The 15965-nt window shown below is 40.9% G+C and overlaps 2 protein-coding genes across 7 annotated transcripts in view; both read right to left on the reverse strand.

Moving 5' to 3' along the window:
* GNAL (G protein subunit alpha L) overlaps nt 1-15965 on the reverse strand; it is a 153043-nt gene that overhangs the window by 15595 nt on the left and 121483 nt on the right. The gene's annotated exons all lie outside the window — the stretch shown is intronic.
* Nucleotides 778-3513, reverse strand: CHMP1B (charged multivesicular body protein 1B). The gene has a single exon (XM_047827285.1). The coding sequence runs from the start codon at nt 3387-3389 to the stop codon at nt 2790-2792; it is 600 nt and encodes a 199-aa protein (XP_047683241.1). The 5' UTR covers nt 3390-3513; the 3' UTR covers nt 778-2789.

Genomic DNA, 15965 nt, shown 5'->3' on the forward strand with positions numbered 1-15965 from the left:
TGGAGCTTTTTGCCAGTATTACAGAAGGTGTTGAGCTTTGGATTTTGGGCTACAGAAATGGCTCCTAGAAGATGTTGTGTGTATTACAGAGGAGGCATCTAAGACATAAGGTTCCTCCCTTCTGCTTTATGATGTGAGGTCTGTTTGGCTGACCCGAGACTATGTTCTGTTAGTAAGGTTATCAGATGGGTGCTTATTTTAGGTGGCTCTTTTCCAAATCAAGGACAGCAGGGTAGGCACCCAGTGTACAAGACTCATAGCATGCCTCCACCTGAAAGGCACATATTCATTAACATTTCTGGAAGAAACAGCTTTAGTAAGAGTTCTAAATTGCACACGTATCATCTGAAATGAAGGAAGCTAAATCGTTCATAAAATAAACTAAAAGTATATTATAAATCCATGTTAGAAACTGTACATTTGAAGGCAGAAAATAAAAAGGAGATTCGAGTAAAAATTGTACTAGTACCTGCATGGAAGATTAACTATTTCTGTGGGATGTCTGAGTGGAAGCCTTTTATAAAATAGATCTATCATTAGTCCAGCAAGTTTCAATACAAGGAACAATTCTTGCTGCCATGAAGAAACTATTACAGTAAAGAAGTAATAACTAGAGTTTCTAGAAATATACATGAAAATTCCATGCTAACAAAACAGAAATTAAGGTGGTAAGGGAGAGTGTGGAAGAATACCATGCTTTCTGAACCAAATCTCCCTCTGAATTCTTTTTTCTTATATAGTTTTCTTAAATAGGATGTACACTCACATGCAATAACATGCAGTTTAAAATGATTTATTTGACAAACTTCTGTGGCTTACATTTCAGCATTTCATCAGCTGCAAAAGTGAGGAAATAATTCATGGGCCTGGTATGCTTTTGAAAATATTTATGGTTCATAAAAATGTACATTCATATAGTTTGAAATGAACATATTTTAAGAAAGTTCAAGCATATACAAGCATTGTTTAATCTCACAAAATATATTAATTTTGTCGGGAGTATTTGCACTATAAAAGGGTCTTTAATTTACCAAAGGATTCAACACTAAGCTATATTTTAAGTTGTACTTATTTTTCCCAGTCTAAAGAGGCGGTTATGACTCATGCTATGCTCACATAGCTGCCTCTGTGCAACCATGTGGATAAGAAGAGACACCAAAAGGGAAGAGTTCTAGAAAGAAGAGGCAGGGACAGATAATCAATCGACAGGTATCCCTTACGGAAGACTTCGGAACATCCAAATGTAAAGACACTTAAAAATGAGGGTCAGTCCTCATCTGCATTTACCTGTTCTTTTTTTTTTTTTTTCTTTAATACACCCATTCATACTGGAAAATGTAGTGGTGACTATTTGGCCATGAATCTTTCAAGGGGCTTGAAAGAGTCCCTATAACTATTTTTTTGGAACACTGGAATTCTCTTATGGAGAAATCTACCAGTGAAGGAAAGGGGAAATTTCAAATATCCACAAGTATTTAACTTAGATTAATACACTTGCCAAAATAAAAGTTGCTGTTCTCCATGTTCAGAGGCTATGAGAAAGTGGTGGTTACATGCTTTACTTTGCAGCCAGAAAACACACACTGCTGTTCTAGAAAGATGAAAGGCAGCACAGATGGGCTCTAGCCTTAGAGGGTCAAGTCTACTGTCAAATTCTCCATCTTTCCTCCTTCCCAGACTTCCAGCTGGCTGCACATATACTTAAGTTATTTGCATGGCTAAATAAAACATTCCACTTACTTCCAAGGCTTTTCAACAAGTTGTTCCTCTAAAAGAAAATAATAAATGCAAGTAATTAGAACCTAAAATGCAGTTCTAATTTGATGTCTATTTTTGGTTATTAAAATCAAAAGAAAACCTACAAACACACCACCCCGGAGTTCTCTTAAACCAATCAACAGTTCTTTGGCAATGTTAGAGTAATATGACTGCCATGCTAATTAACATACTTTATAACAAGGCTAATTAAAGTGTTGAGATAGGAAAATAACTAGAAGTGTGTTCAAGACATTCATTTGAAACTGTCACGTTAAACCTTGTCTTTTGACAAAGTCTTTAGTAAATAAAAATATAAATGAGCAAACAATTTTTCCTTATAATAAATGAAATTATGTGGCCTTTTTCCAGTTGTAAAAACGTAACTACCACATGAAAAATTTATAGAACATAAACAGTAAGAAAATATTATGCACAATGTCCCACCATAATTTCAGTATAAATTATGTGAACAGATCAACAGAAGTCTGGAGGCGATGGCAAAAAAACAAAACAAAACAAAACAAAAGACCCCCCAAACCCCACGGAAATAGCACGGTCCATTAAGTTGAATGAGGTGTTGATAGCCCTGTAATCAATCTAAGTAATCCTTCTCCTCTTAATTTTTCTGCACCACCTGTCAATTCTAGATATTACCAATTACACTAAATTTAAAAAAAGATCCCCAATTTTGAAAATTCAGGCAGAAAACTGAATACACCGAACAAGTGTTTGGACCAAATTTTTGAGAAAGATTCATACACACCAAATTAACTAGTTCTGTTAAAAGGCAGCTATAAAAATACACATCATCACAAGCTATACGGAACTTTAAAATCCAGTTAAGATGGAGGGAGCCTGGAATTTCTTAGTGTATCTGGAGAGCACTGTAAACCCAAAGGTAGAAGCATCTTAAGTAGAGAGCATTTCAGCATTCTGGCATGTTCAGAGTTTCTAGTGTATAGTATCTCATTAATATACAGAGCATTTCAGAAGGTGGCTACGGCCAGGAAACCTCAGAGTGGGTTCTGTCGTCACACCTGATCCCGCAGGCGGGCCAGTCTCTGGGACAGTTCATCCTGCTCGGCGGAGGCCACGCTCGTGCCCACAGAGCCGGTCTGCCCCTGCGGCAGCTCCATGTTGAGGTCTAGGCCGGCCTCGTCTGCCATTTCCTGGAGCAGCATATCCACTTGGTTCTGGGGAGTGGTCAGCGTAGTCGTACTGCTCATCGTGTCTTCCATTTGCTGCGTCTGGACGTCCAGCGTCTCAAACTGGTGCTCAAATTTGTCCATCAAAGCAGAGATCTTCTCCAGATTCATAGTCTTCAACGTCGCATCCATCGACTTAACCACACCGGCCATCGACTTGGTCACCTTGCCCATCGTCACCGCCGTCTGGACTCTGGCAGCTACCGCATCGACCCGCGCACTCATTCTCAAGAAATTCACCGCTTGGTTCTTCTGGCGAATGGCATTTTCGGCGTGTATCCTCGCCACTTCCATGTTGCCCTTCTGAATGGCCTTTTTAATCTTGGCCTTTTCGGCCTTTTCCTCCTTGTCGCATTTTTTGGCACTCCTGCTGAGTTCTTTGGCGGCGAACTTTAGGTTGAACAGGTGTTTCTCCATGTTGGACATAGTCGGACGGTTCCTAGGGGTCTGTGGCCAGGGCCAATATGAGCGCGGAAGAAGGAAAAAGAGGCAGGTCCGCTCCCGGCCGCCGCTCCTTTGTTTTGGTCCCACTTCCTGTTTCTACGGCGCGCGGCGCAGACGGTGACGTCAGAGCCCGGCGCCGGGGCGGGGCCTGCGGGACGGACGGCGCTTGGGGTGGGGCGGGGGCGGGGCCTGCGGGACCCAGGGGGCCGGGGGACGCCCTCTGAGGCGGGGCTCGGGCCGCACCACGCAGACGCGGACGGACGCATACGGGTGGACGCTGCCGGTGCCGATCAGGGTGCTTGTTTTCTACGCCCCGTTTTACAAACATTCAAGCATTAGTAAATTGACAAAAATGAGTGTCCATGCACACTTGGGAATTAATCTACCGACGCAGGCAGGCTGTGTCTCGAACTCCCCGTAAAAAAATCTCCGAGGTCCAACTTGGCAGGGCTTCAGGTGTCTGGTCAGGGGGCTAAAAACCGTCAGCCAGGTCTGCAGACCAGCGCTTTCGTTATTTGCTCGGATAACTTCCACTTCCTCAGGGGAACCTGAGCCGTGGTTCATTAATTCGTTAACAAAACAAAACAAACCTGCATCCCCGACTTGCTTCTCAATTTCTGACTACAATTTGGAAGGGAATATTGTGATATCCTTTTACTGCAATGGGTGAAAATACCTTCAGAACCGTGGACCACCATATTCATACGGTAGCTTTAAGTTCAGCTTATAGGTGCTTTGCCAGCGACTGTCATCCATCTTTTGCTGACACAATTCTATTTGATGTTTTATAAATAGCCAAAGAACTTCACTCACATTTGACAGGCTACATTGTCATTTTAAATTATGCAAGCAGAGGATGGTGAAGTATTGGGACCGACACCCACTGGCATACATCAAAACTGTCACTTGGTATTATACCCTTAAAAAACTCAGGCTTTGCAATGGCGGCAGTGTGTGCTGTAGCTTTTTTTTGTTTTAGAAAGATTCCTCAGATACAGCAATAACAAAATACAAGAAGGCCCAACCTGCCCTAATGAGCTAGGTTGAAAATGAAGAGCGAGAGCTAGTTCTGTTCAGAGAAAATTTTAATCCAGAGTCGTACCATCCCGTTCGGTTTCCTGTGGCAACTTGCAAACCGTCTTGCACCACAAAGTAAGGGGGTGCGCGTGTCACATGCATCTTCTTAAACCACAGCTCTGATTAGATCACTCATGTGCTCCAAAATCTGGGCAAAAAGGCTGAACTTCTCTGTGAGGCATACTGGGTCCCCACCTTCTTTTTCTTTCCTTCCTCTCTGTGCCAGTCAAACCCGACTGAAGCATGGAAGTCTATGATCATTTGTGTCACTTGATCAGTGTGGAGAATGAGGCACGCTCCTCCCTCTGTGTACATTGTCCCTGTTGCCTGAGCTTCCACCCCACATACCTCTGCCTATTGAGATCCTGACATTTCTTAAAAGCCCCCTCCTCCATGAAGCCTTCCAGGATCCCTCTCCTCTGCGCTGCCTCTGTACTCTGGACCTCTGCCTTAGCACACAGGGCATAACTCCTGGTACTGGGTCTGTGGGTTCAGGGCACTACTATATTATCAACCACATGGAGGTAGAGAACAGTTTTATTCCTTTCCCCCTAAGGAACCCAGCAAGCTCTCTTCACAAAATAGGCACTGAGTCCAGTAAGACTTTGCTGAATTGAATTGTGGTTGAGAGGACCTAGAACATTATCCTAGTTAGCAGCTTAGCCAAGATTACTTTTTTCCCCAAAGCAGAACTCTTTCTTCACATGGGACACTTCTAGAAACAATAGAAAAAAGCAAATAAAAGGAAATCTGTTTGAAGTGGGGGTAGAGGACCTACGTCTCCTTCTCTGCTCACCCCCACCCCCACTCACCCTCCCTTTCTTTTGGTTTCCTGTCAGTTAGCCAAATGGTTCCTTGACATGTTCTTTAGTTTGCCCAATGACAAATTCTAATCAGGTGAGAGGGTTTGGAGCATAATCACGAGAAACTCTGATAGATGAGGAGGATGAGGACAACAAACATTTATTAAGTACTGGTGTGCCAAGCATTGTTCCAAGCACTTCACGTGAATTAGCTCATCTCACCTTCACAAACCCTCTGGGGTAGATGCTACTAACGTCTCCGATGTACCAGTTAGGAAACTGAAGTACAGAGAGCTAGGCAACTGGCCTGTGACCACACATCTGCTTCGTGTTAGAAATAAGATTCCGTGGGAGCGCCTGGGTGGCTAGCCTGTTAAGTGACCGACTCTTGGTTTCGGCTCAGGTCAGGATCTCACAGTTAGTGAGTTAGAGCCCAACGTCAGGGTCTGTGCTGATGTTGTGGAGCCTGTTTGGGATTCTCTCTCTTCCTTGCTCTCTGCCCCTCCTCCCACTCAAAATAAATAAATAAACTTAAAAAAAAAAAAAAAAGAAAGAAGATTCCATGGATACAATGAGACCAGTATAATAAAATAAGGAGGACTCCAAGCAGTTAATAAGAATAATAGACTGATCATCTTTGGCTTAAAAGAATGAGGTGACTTAGCTGTTCTTTTGAGAAGACTGAGGAGTTGCATGGACTCTAAGGTTGATGTGACCTAAGTTAAGGTTGCTAAAAGCAATTAACGCCCCCTGAAGCTACTGTCACTGACTGATGGCAAGTCTCCTCTCTGGGCCGGTCAGTCTAGAGCATGGGGTAGGGTTCCAGAAGCCATATTTTCAGACAGCAGGAACAAGGAGGGGCCAACTTCACCTTTGGCCAGTGCCCTTCCTCCCCCTGAGCTGGGTAGCAGCAGTCCTTAGGCCTCATCCTCTTCTCTCCTCTGTCAATACCCCAGCCATCCCCATTGTGTTCAGTATGATCTACAGCTAACACTCACTTGTGCATTTCTAGAGCAAGTCTCTTTCTGAGCTCCAGTATCCCCAACTGTCTCCTGACACTGGAGAATTTGGGGTGCCAGACTGTTTGGCAACTCCTCCAATTGACTGAACTCTCAGTCCTTCTCCCGAAAACCTGCTCATCCTACCTATGAAATGGCACCTCTGTTCACCCACTTGCTCGAGCCAGATTCTTAGGAATCATCCTGATGACTCCCTTCTCTACATCTATCTACATTCTATTGCTAAGTTTTCCATTCTTTCCATTCCATTGAGGGTGTAAGCCTTCAGGGTCTGTTTCAGACTAGCATGCTTTCTTTTTGTGTATCTAGGAAAGGGGAGATTATTTTGAGTTTATGTAAGATTATCAAGGAACCTTTGTCCTATGGCAATTCTGACTGCACATGGGAATCTTCTGGACTCAATTCATGGTGTAAAGAAAGAATACAGACCTTCCTTGATTTACGATGTGCTATATCCCAATAAACCCATCATAAGTTGAAAATACCCTAAGTTGAAAAAAATGCATTTAATACATCTACCCTATTTAAATTTTTTAAGTGTTTATTTATTTGAGAGAGAGAGAGAGAGAGAGAGAGACAGACAGACAGACAGAATCTGAAGCAGACTCTGCATTGTCAGCACAAAGCCCAACATGGGGCTTGAACCCATGAACTGTGAGATCATGGCCTGAGTCGAAGTCGAACACTCAACCGACCGAGCCACCCAGGTGCCCCAATACACCTAATGTATTGAACATCATACCTTAGTCGAGCCTGCCTTAAACGTGCTCAGAATACCTCCATTAGCCTGTATTTGGGCCAAATCATCTAACACAAAACCTATTTTATAATCAAGTATTGAGTATCTCATGTAATTGACCGAATGCTCTACTGAAAGAGACATACACAATGGCTGCAGAATGGCTGCAAGGGTATTATCCTTGTGATCATGTGGCTGTCTGGGAGCTGTGTCACTGCGAGGAGCTTTACTGCACATCGCTAACCTGGGAGAAGATCCAAATTCCAAGTATGGTTTCTACCGAATGTGTATTGTTTTCACATCATTGTAAAGTTGAAAAGTCCTGAGTCGCAACATCGGAAGTCCTGGACCCTCTGTAAACAGTGTACGATTGTGGGACTAGTCAAAGCTTCTGCAGTACCTTATAACACCCAGATCCAAAGTAGAAACTTTCTTCTTAGGGACTCTAAGAAAATTTTGATTAGAGTACAGATATCTCTAGAAAACTGTGAGTCAAGCCAGCTAATTATTTTTACCATAATATGGGGAAGAAAAATGTTTTAATTTGGTTCATACGGCCTATTCTGTTTCTTTCTTCCTTTGAACCAATACCAATGGCTAAACTTGAGATATTTAAGCGGGTCCTACGGCTTGAGTTCATTGGAAAAGAATCATTTGCTAAATCTAAAGACATTCCAAAATAAAAGAAGGAACTAAATATATATGGAAAATAATTTTATTGTGCGTGTTAAAATCCTACTCCTCACAGGTAGTTTTCCAGGGGGGTTGAAACGTTATGCCTTGAATTCTCTTTTAGAGTTCCTCTTCACTTCCCACAATTGTACCTATGTATGTATCTGTGATTATCTCAGTAGCAGTGTGTCCTTTCCGATTTTCCCATGGTGACATTTTGTTTCTTGACCTGGTACCAGTCAACCTCTGGGACACACAGATGCTTAATACATTCCTGTTGAATGTATGAATGCATTCAAAGAACATGGCATTGGATATATATCTTCTTGGTGACTTTAAGGGCTACATTACATATACCGTATTACTGTATATATTATATATATAATTGTTTCTATCACCTTTTAATTTTGGAACACGGCTATAATTGAAAACTCCGAGACTCCTCACACCTTGGGAAATTGCAAAGTCATGGTACCTCAAACTATGTTAACGTGATATCAACGTTTTAAAATGAGTACAAGGAAGAGTTAGAAACAGGAGAGTTGCATTTGAGTGGACTTCTGCATTGCTGTGCATACAGGCTGGTAACGCCTAGATTATTAGTCCCGACGGTGGTGCAGGGAGTTAACACTCTTAGGAGTACCCGAATTCCCTATGTCCTGATGGTCTAATTTGGGATCTACCAACTGTACTGACGTGGAGGTGCTCGTGTTTCCTCTCTATACTGAATAACTTACCCGTGTGATGACAGGCTGGAAATTAAATCTAGATACTCCTGGCTTTCTAAGGATAGTCCAGGATTTCTTTTGGTGTCGAGTGGAGCAATGATCACCTTGTCCTAGATGTTCAGAGAACTGGGTGGGAGGCTCCAGAGTCCTTCCCAGTCCTCTTTGCAATAAAGAAAGATCTAGATTTAGAAAAAAATCAATGGCAGTACTTTTTTTTTTTTTAAGTAATCTCTAAATATTAATTTTTCTGCTTGGGTTTTGTTAAAGCATAACTCTACACTCTTTTTAGTTCAGTCTTATTTTAAGATGATTTTGGACCTTCTCAGCAAAGGAAGCAATGGGAAAGCAGAGGGAGAGGCGTGCAGTGTGGTCCTGACTGAGCAAGGAGCATGGGGTTCTTTTTTTCTGTCCTGAGCAGTGCTATCAGCTCTCCTTGCTGGGCCTCATTTCTTCATTTATAAAACTGGAAAGGGAGAAATTATGATCGTAACAGTGGATAATAAGGTCTGCATCAGGTCTTGGCACCAGGAAGGACTGTTCCAAACCACTAAATTAAAAAAAAAAAAATCCCTCAGAATAATTCAGGCAAAGTCTCGAAATAGCGTGTTCTGGCAAAGATATAAAGCAACGAAGACTCTCCCTGGGACTGTCAGTGGATATAATCTCCTTGGGAAAAATAGCATTATCTAATAAAGTTAAAATATGCATCCCCTATAAGCACCGATTCCTTATCTGATTATCCACCCTAGAGAAACTCTTGTACCTGTATACGAGATTACAGAACAAAATGTTCACAGCATCATTATTCGTCATAGCCCAAACTGGAAACAACCCAATTGTCCATGAACAGAACAGAAAAATAAATTGTGGTGTATTTTTATAATCGAATACTATATAGTAGTGAAAATAAATAGCTATCACCGTACTCAACATATGAATAAATCTTAAAACCTTAATTTGAGTGAAAGAATCAGACCGAAATGGTATAGGCTGCTTAATTTCATTAAAAAAAAAATCCTGAAACAGTCTGTACAGATTCACTGTACAATTTACTAAGAGAAAAACGTGTATTATCTAAATTGTCCTTTTCCCAGCAATTTGTGATGGACGTTTGCAGATCTCACAGGGCACATGTGGAGTAGATTCAGCAAAAACAGAGAAGGCAGTCTGTGTCTATTTGTGTTACTCCTCCGTTTACAGAATGTTCTGTAGAAAGAAAACCTACTCCTTCGATGGGGTTCCTGCCTCAGAGGGAGACAAGAATATGAGTAGAAACTAAACTACAGAAGGAAAACAAAGACCTGAAATATTTTCTGTCTGTGAAACAAGCAATATATTCCTCTTTCCAATCACCGTTCCCCCTTTCACCAGAAATCTTTATTATGCTTTTTTTTTTCTTTTTAAGAAAAACTTATTTCCCTGCATAGAAACACACGGTAATATCTAGTACTGCCTGGCTGTCTAATGGGACACTGGTAGGTCGTCCTGCAGACCCAGTGTCGGATGGAAAGAAATTTCACAGCTACAGATCTAGGGCAAATGGGCAGGGGGGGCACAGTGGCCTGCCCAGGCTGCGTGCGGGGCCACTCTGCAGGAAGTGGCTGTTCTCACATCACTTTAAAAAAAACTTGAGCATTAAGCTTACAACCTGCGTGTTAAAAAATCGTTAATGTGCACACAAGACAGCGAATTTTGTTGCACACTAAAACCTTCTCTTGTCTTCCTGTTGGTGCACCCTGTGTGTATAATGTAAACAGATCATCAGAAGCTGAGAGCTTCCCCAGGGCTATTTTGGACTGAGTAGGGGGAGGTGGTGGGGGTGGGGGTGGGTCTTTACTGCTGCTTCCGGGAACCAGTATGTGCTGTTGACGCACCCGTATCCCTCATCAATGCTGGATCTGATCTGCCATGTGACACAGCTTTTAAGTCACATCATCTCACAGTTAAATGAAACTTAAGTCAAGTGACTTAAAATACTCATGTCCACAGAATAGAGAGTACTAGTTCTAAGGAATCGCATATACTGAGAACCATTTGAAGTCTTTTCAATTCTGGTTCAACCCCTACAATATACAAAAAGGAAGGAGTCATTGGCCATTAGTGCCCCTGCAAGGCTGAGCCTGGGAATTCCTTTTGGTCAAGGAAAAGCTGCAATTCAGCTTTTGAGCCAGAACATAAAGACTGTAGTTTAAGCTGGTATCTTTAGTTAAGCAAAACCATATTAGAAACCAAATACAGGGGCGCTTGGGTGGCTCAGTTGGTTAAGCATCCAATTCTTGATTTCCACTCAAGTCATGGTCTCAGGGTTGTGAGACTGAGCCCTGAGTCGGATTCTGTGCTGAATGTGAAACCTGCAGGAGATTCTCTCTCTCTGCTGCTTCCCTGCTCCTCTTTCTCTAAAACAAAAACCAAAACAAAATAAAGAAAAGAAACCAAATATAACTTAATTCAGGGAGTCCTACTAGAAATGATTTATTTTTTAACCCTCTGTTTACATTGTATAAAGCCCTACGGCGAGGCAGAATATTTCTTGTTGCTTCTATACTACTACAACGTACTATTACAGGATTCATTTTTCTCTGAGACAGTGAACACTGGTGGCTTAATTAAAGTAAGCCAAAGATAGATACATATCTTGTAAGTGTTAACTTTAAAATGGTTTTGAACTAAGCCATCAAGTGCCAGATACCTCAACTAAAATATAATGGATATGCATTCTTGTTCTATAATCTTCAATGGGGCTGGGCTAGAATCTTCCAGCTCGTGCCCAAAAATATTTAGTGAGTTCATGGCTCAGGGATGGCAGACAAGTAATCAGCAAACGCGATGCATGTATTAATGTTCCATAAAGCAGAGGTATTTATTTCCCCCGCTGTTTCTTCTCGTGGAAGGTTCTGCACAACTGGGGCACCAAGGTGCTGGCTGAGCTTTTCCATTAAGATAAGTTCAACATGTGGTGGTTTCTTTTCCAGGAACTACCAGACTGCCTCAGGACATGATTAACCATGTCCTAAATATAATAAGTCCCAGCCAAGATTAACATCTGGAACATAAGACCTAATAGTAAATCTTAGCATACTGCAGGAAAAGGAAAATGTATTTTTATGAGTAGTTTAGGGGTTAAAGGAGAATTTTCAAAGCTAACTGAATTGCAACTTATGCTACAGTTTGAAACTTTGTGAATTCCTCCAAGTCATTTACAGGAAATAGAATAAGGACACCAACACAAATTGCATTCAACATGGCTCCTGATCACTGGAAGCATCCTAGGGTTTCCTTTCTGCAGCAGCTCACAACGGTGTGTCTGTGACGGTACCATCCTGGCGGGTCCCACTATCTGCCCCAGGTCCTTGCAAGGAAGCTGACCTTTAGAATCTAACTGGAAGCATGTGGTTGAACAAGGGTGGAGAAAGGAGCAGTAGGGACTTCTGGACGAGGGGAGCCTTCTGAGAAGGGGTACCCCGTGGGCTCTCTATTTTCAGAGACCAAGTATATGCTGATTTGTTCAGACCACACCATTTGTCAGAGGAAGAAATGGGATTGGCCCTTCCAATCTACATTTACCTGACGCTGAGTTTCTTACCTGAAAAGAGATCTGAGACGTTTTTAACATGTTCAATGCAGGATAATAAAATTTTTTTCACAAATGACCTATTAAGTCTCGTAGATTTTAGAAGAAGATATATTTAGTCCCTGCATGGATCTTGGCAAAGTATAGCAAAGTAATTTCTTTCTTAGCAGTTACCACCTGCCTCAGGTAGCTTGGTACGAAGACTCTTTCATTTCTTCTTCCCAGAAATGATGCAGAACATTCACATTAATGCAAAATATTAATTCCAGATTCATAGTAATATAAAATAGATTAAGAAACAATGGCGTACTGTCCACTTAATTGTTGTTATATGAATAAAACTGCTAGTGAGCAAATGGAAATTCTCTTTGTGCTTAGGTTTCCTCAATCTAATATAATAATAGAATAAACTTGGATTTGAAAGGTAGCTTTTCATTGATATCATGCATTCTAATTATTATGTGATCGATGTGGTCTGGTGTAAAAGAAGATATGTAATTCTAACCACTGACACCATGCACTATCTCAAGGAAGGCTTTTTCCTTTCTTCCTGTTTTGAGGGCTTTCTTTAATGTGAAATTGTCAAAAGGCAGCTTCCTTACTGGCTAAATCCAATTTAAAGGCTTTAACTAAATTTCTTGATACTGTGAACACATTCTTGTTGTTTACTGGGTGGAGGGAAGTAGTTCTACAACGTTCTGCCATGATATATACAGTTTTCTCTGAGACAGTGAACACGTCTGCCCTAAAGGAGGCCACGAGGTAGTAGCTATGAATATTTCATGCTTTTAAGGGCTGAGTAATAGTTCATCGTATGTACAGACCACATTTTGTTTCTCCATTCACGTGACAGACATTTGTGTTGTTTCCACTTTCTGGCTATGTTGAATAATGCTGTCATGAACAGATAGCGTGCCTTTACCCGAGCTTTACAGGAAAATCAATTCTGTATACCTGAGAATGGCAGGCTATGAATGGTACAGAACACAGAGAAAGGAAAGTTATAAAAGTCCATTCATTTAACAACTATTTTCTGAACACCTGCTATGAGGCAGGCATGGCTCCAGGCACAGTGGCATGTATGCAATAATTCCATGTGAGCAGTCGAACTGGCACACGAACCATCCACAAGGAAGACTTTAAAAAACGTGGTTATAAAGAGGTTAGAGTGGGAGAGAGAGCCAAAGCATAAGAGACTCTTAAAAACTGAGAACAAGCTGAGGGTTGATGGGGGGTGGGAGATGGGCATTGAAGAGGGCATCTTTGGGGATGAGCACTGGGTGTTGTATGGAAACCAATTTGACAATAAATTTCATATATTAAAAAAATAAAAAATAAAAAATAAAAAAATTAAAACGTGGTTAGGTTTATTATTCATTCAACAAACATTTAATGAGACGTTACTGTATCAGGCCCTGCATGGAGAGGAATAATTCAAAATGTCACAGAAGTAACTTTTTGTAAAATTACCTGCCAATTTCCATGATGATTATTTTTTAGAGAAGTTAAGACATATTTTCAGCATGAGAATCATATTTTGAATCCGTAGCTTTGCTTTTTCATTTTTTCCTCTCTTTCCTCTCTTAAACGGATTTTAAAAGTAAGAATATGCAAAATGTGAAATGTTAGGAGTCTTATACTGAAAACTATCCACAGCGTAATTACTGTGACCACACTCAATTCAAACGCACAGATATGCCGGAATTCACTGTTTAGGGAAAGGAATATGAAGTTTTATAGAGCAATTGTTCACTACTTTTGATGGAGTCTCTCCCCCTTGCCTTGGAATTAAATAGAAAGGCCCTGAAATTAGGAAATTCAAATTATCAGCAGTCTCCAAATGAATTTTACTCAGGAGTCCAAGTTAAGATCTAACAAGCTAGTTGCAACAGAGGATCTGAATATAAAGTGCATTTGAAATGCACAATTCAATGTGTTTCACATATTCAGAGTTGTGTAACCATCTCCATGATTATTTTTAGGACATTTTCATCACTCCAAAGGGAAACCTTGTACCCATTAGTCAGTCACTCCTCATCGGTCCCCTCACCCTCCCTCAACGCTATGCAACCCTAATCTACTTTCTGTCTCTAGAGGTCTATTCTGGGGATTTCCTATAAATGGAATCATACAGCATGTGGCCTTTTGTGTCTGCCTTCCTTCACTTAGCATCGTGTTTTCAAGGTTCACCGAGGTTGCAGCTTGGATCAGTGCTTCATTCCTTTTTATAGCTAGCTAATCATCCATTGTATGGATAGACCCATTCATAATGTTTACCCATTCACCAATTGATGGGTATTTGGGTTGTTTCCACTTTCTGGCTCTTACGAATAATGCTGTTATGAGTATTTGTCTTGAAGTTTTAGTATGGATGTGTTTTCAGTTCTCTTGAATATATATCTGGGAGGGGAACTGATGGGTCATATGGTAACTTTGATTCACTTTTTGTGGAACTGCCAGACTGCTTTTGGAAGCAGTCCTACCATTTTATATTCCTACCAGCAATATGTGAGCGTTCCAATTTCTCCACATGCTTGCCAACGTTTGTTTTTTATTTGGCTTTTCTATTATAGCCATCCCAGTGGCTGTGAGGTGGTTTTACTTTGCATTTCTCAATGGCTAATGCTACCGAGCGTCTTCTCATGAGTTTATTGGCCATTTACATATCTTATTGGGGAAATGTCTATTCTGCTCCTTGGCTCTTTCTAAAACTGATAAAAGTGTCAATGTTAAAGTTATTTCTATATTTATTATTGAACTGTAGGAGTTATTTCTATGTTCTGGATCCAAGTCCCTTATAAGATACATGATTTACAAATATGTACCCCCTTCGGTGAGTTGTCTTTCCCTTTCTTGAACCCCCAGGACCTCTATAAAAAAAACTATCCTGGCTTTCATTTGCAAACCATACTCATGATAGGAATTGGATGGAAATGGAAGGTAAATGAGAGTGGCTTCAGAATCCGAGAAAATGGGTGCCCTTGTGAAAATCCACTTATTTATAAGCTTAGAGCCAGGCCTCATCACTTTTACAATTTACCATCTGGCCACGTCTGGCACACACGTGTGAACTTGAACTTTTGACAAAAGATCTCTCAGATCTTTAGGTTTGGGTTTTTTTTTTTTTTTAATGTTTATTTACTTTTGAGAGACAGAGTGTGAGTCGTGGAGGGGCAGAGAGAGAAGGAGACACAGAATCTGGAGCAGGCTCCAGGCTCCAAGCTGTCAGCACAGAGCCCCCAACGAGGGGCTTGAACTCACAGACGCCGAGATCATGACCTGAGCCGAAGTCAGACGCTTAATCAACTGAACCACCCAGGCACCCCATTACATCTTTAGGTTTAAGATTTGAAATACTGGATAAATCAAGTAATAATCTGGCATGATAGAGTCCTGTGTCAACTTAGGTGATTTTGTTTCCTCCTCTTTGGATAAGTACGAGGATTAATTTGTTAACTTATGAAACCTGCACAGAATAGTGCTCCACATGGTAAATTTCTATAACTATGAGCTGTTTTGTAGCTACCTTTTGAAGGTTAGAAATACAAGACATACCTCTAAGTCTTTCTGAAGCTGTACACTTTGTTAATTCTTGTATTTGGTGGTTTTCAATCTGAGGTCCTTGGGTTCCTTGGGAATATTTCAAAGAATTCATCAAATACTTAAGAGAATTGCAATAAAAACCTCTTACAGGCAAATGTCTTATGTGGCATGTTATACTTATGCAGTATCACTGATGTGTTAACCTGTGTTGCTATGTAATTTATTTTTTTCTATGTTTTCTGATCACATCTGTACACATGTATTTTCCTCCCCCTACATTTCACTGTGAAACGTTTCAAACATACAACCTGAAATAATTTCATAGTGGATGCTTGAGTACCCACCATCTAGATTTTGCGATTACCATTTTACCATACTTAAAAAATCATCTATCTCTTATTTTTGA

Source organism: Prionailurus viverrinus, chromosome D3, assembly GCF_022837055.1.
Source record: "Prionailurus viverrinus isolate Anna chromosome D3, UM_Priviv_1.0, whole genome shotgun sequence".
In the NCBI taxonomy this organism is placed as follows: domain Eukaryota; kingdom Metazoa; phylum Chordata; class Mammalia; order Carnivora; family Felidae; genus Prionailurus; species Prionailurus viverrinus.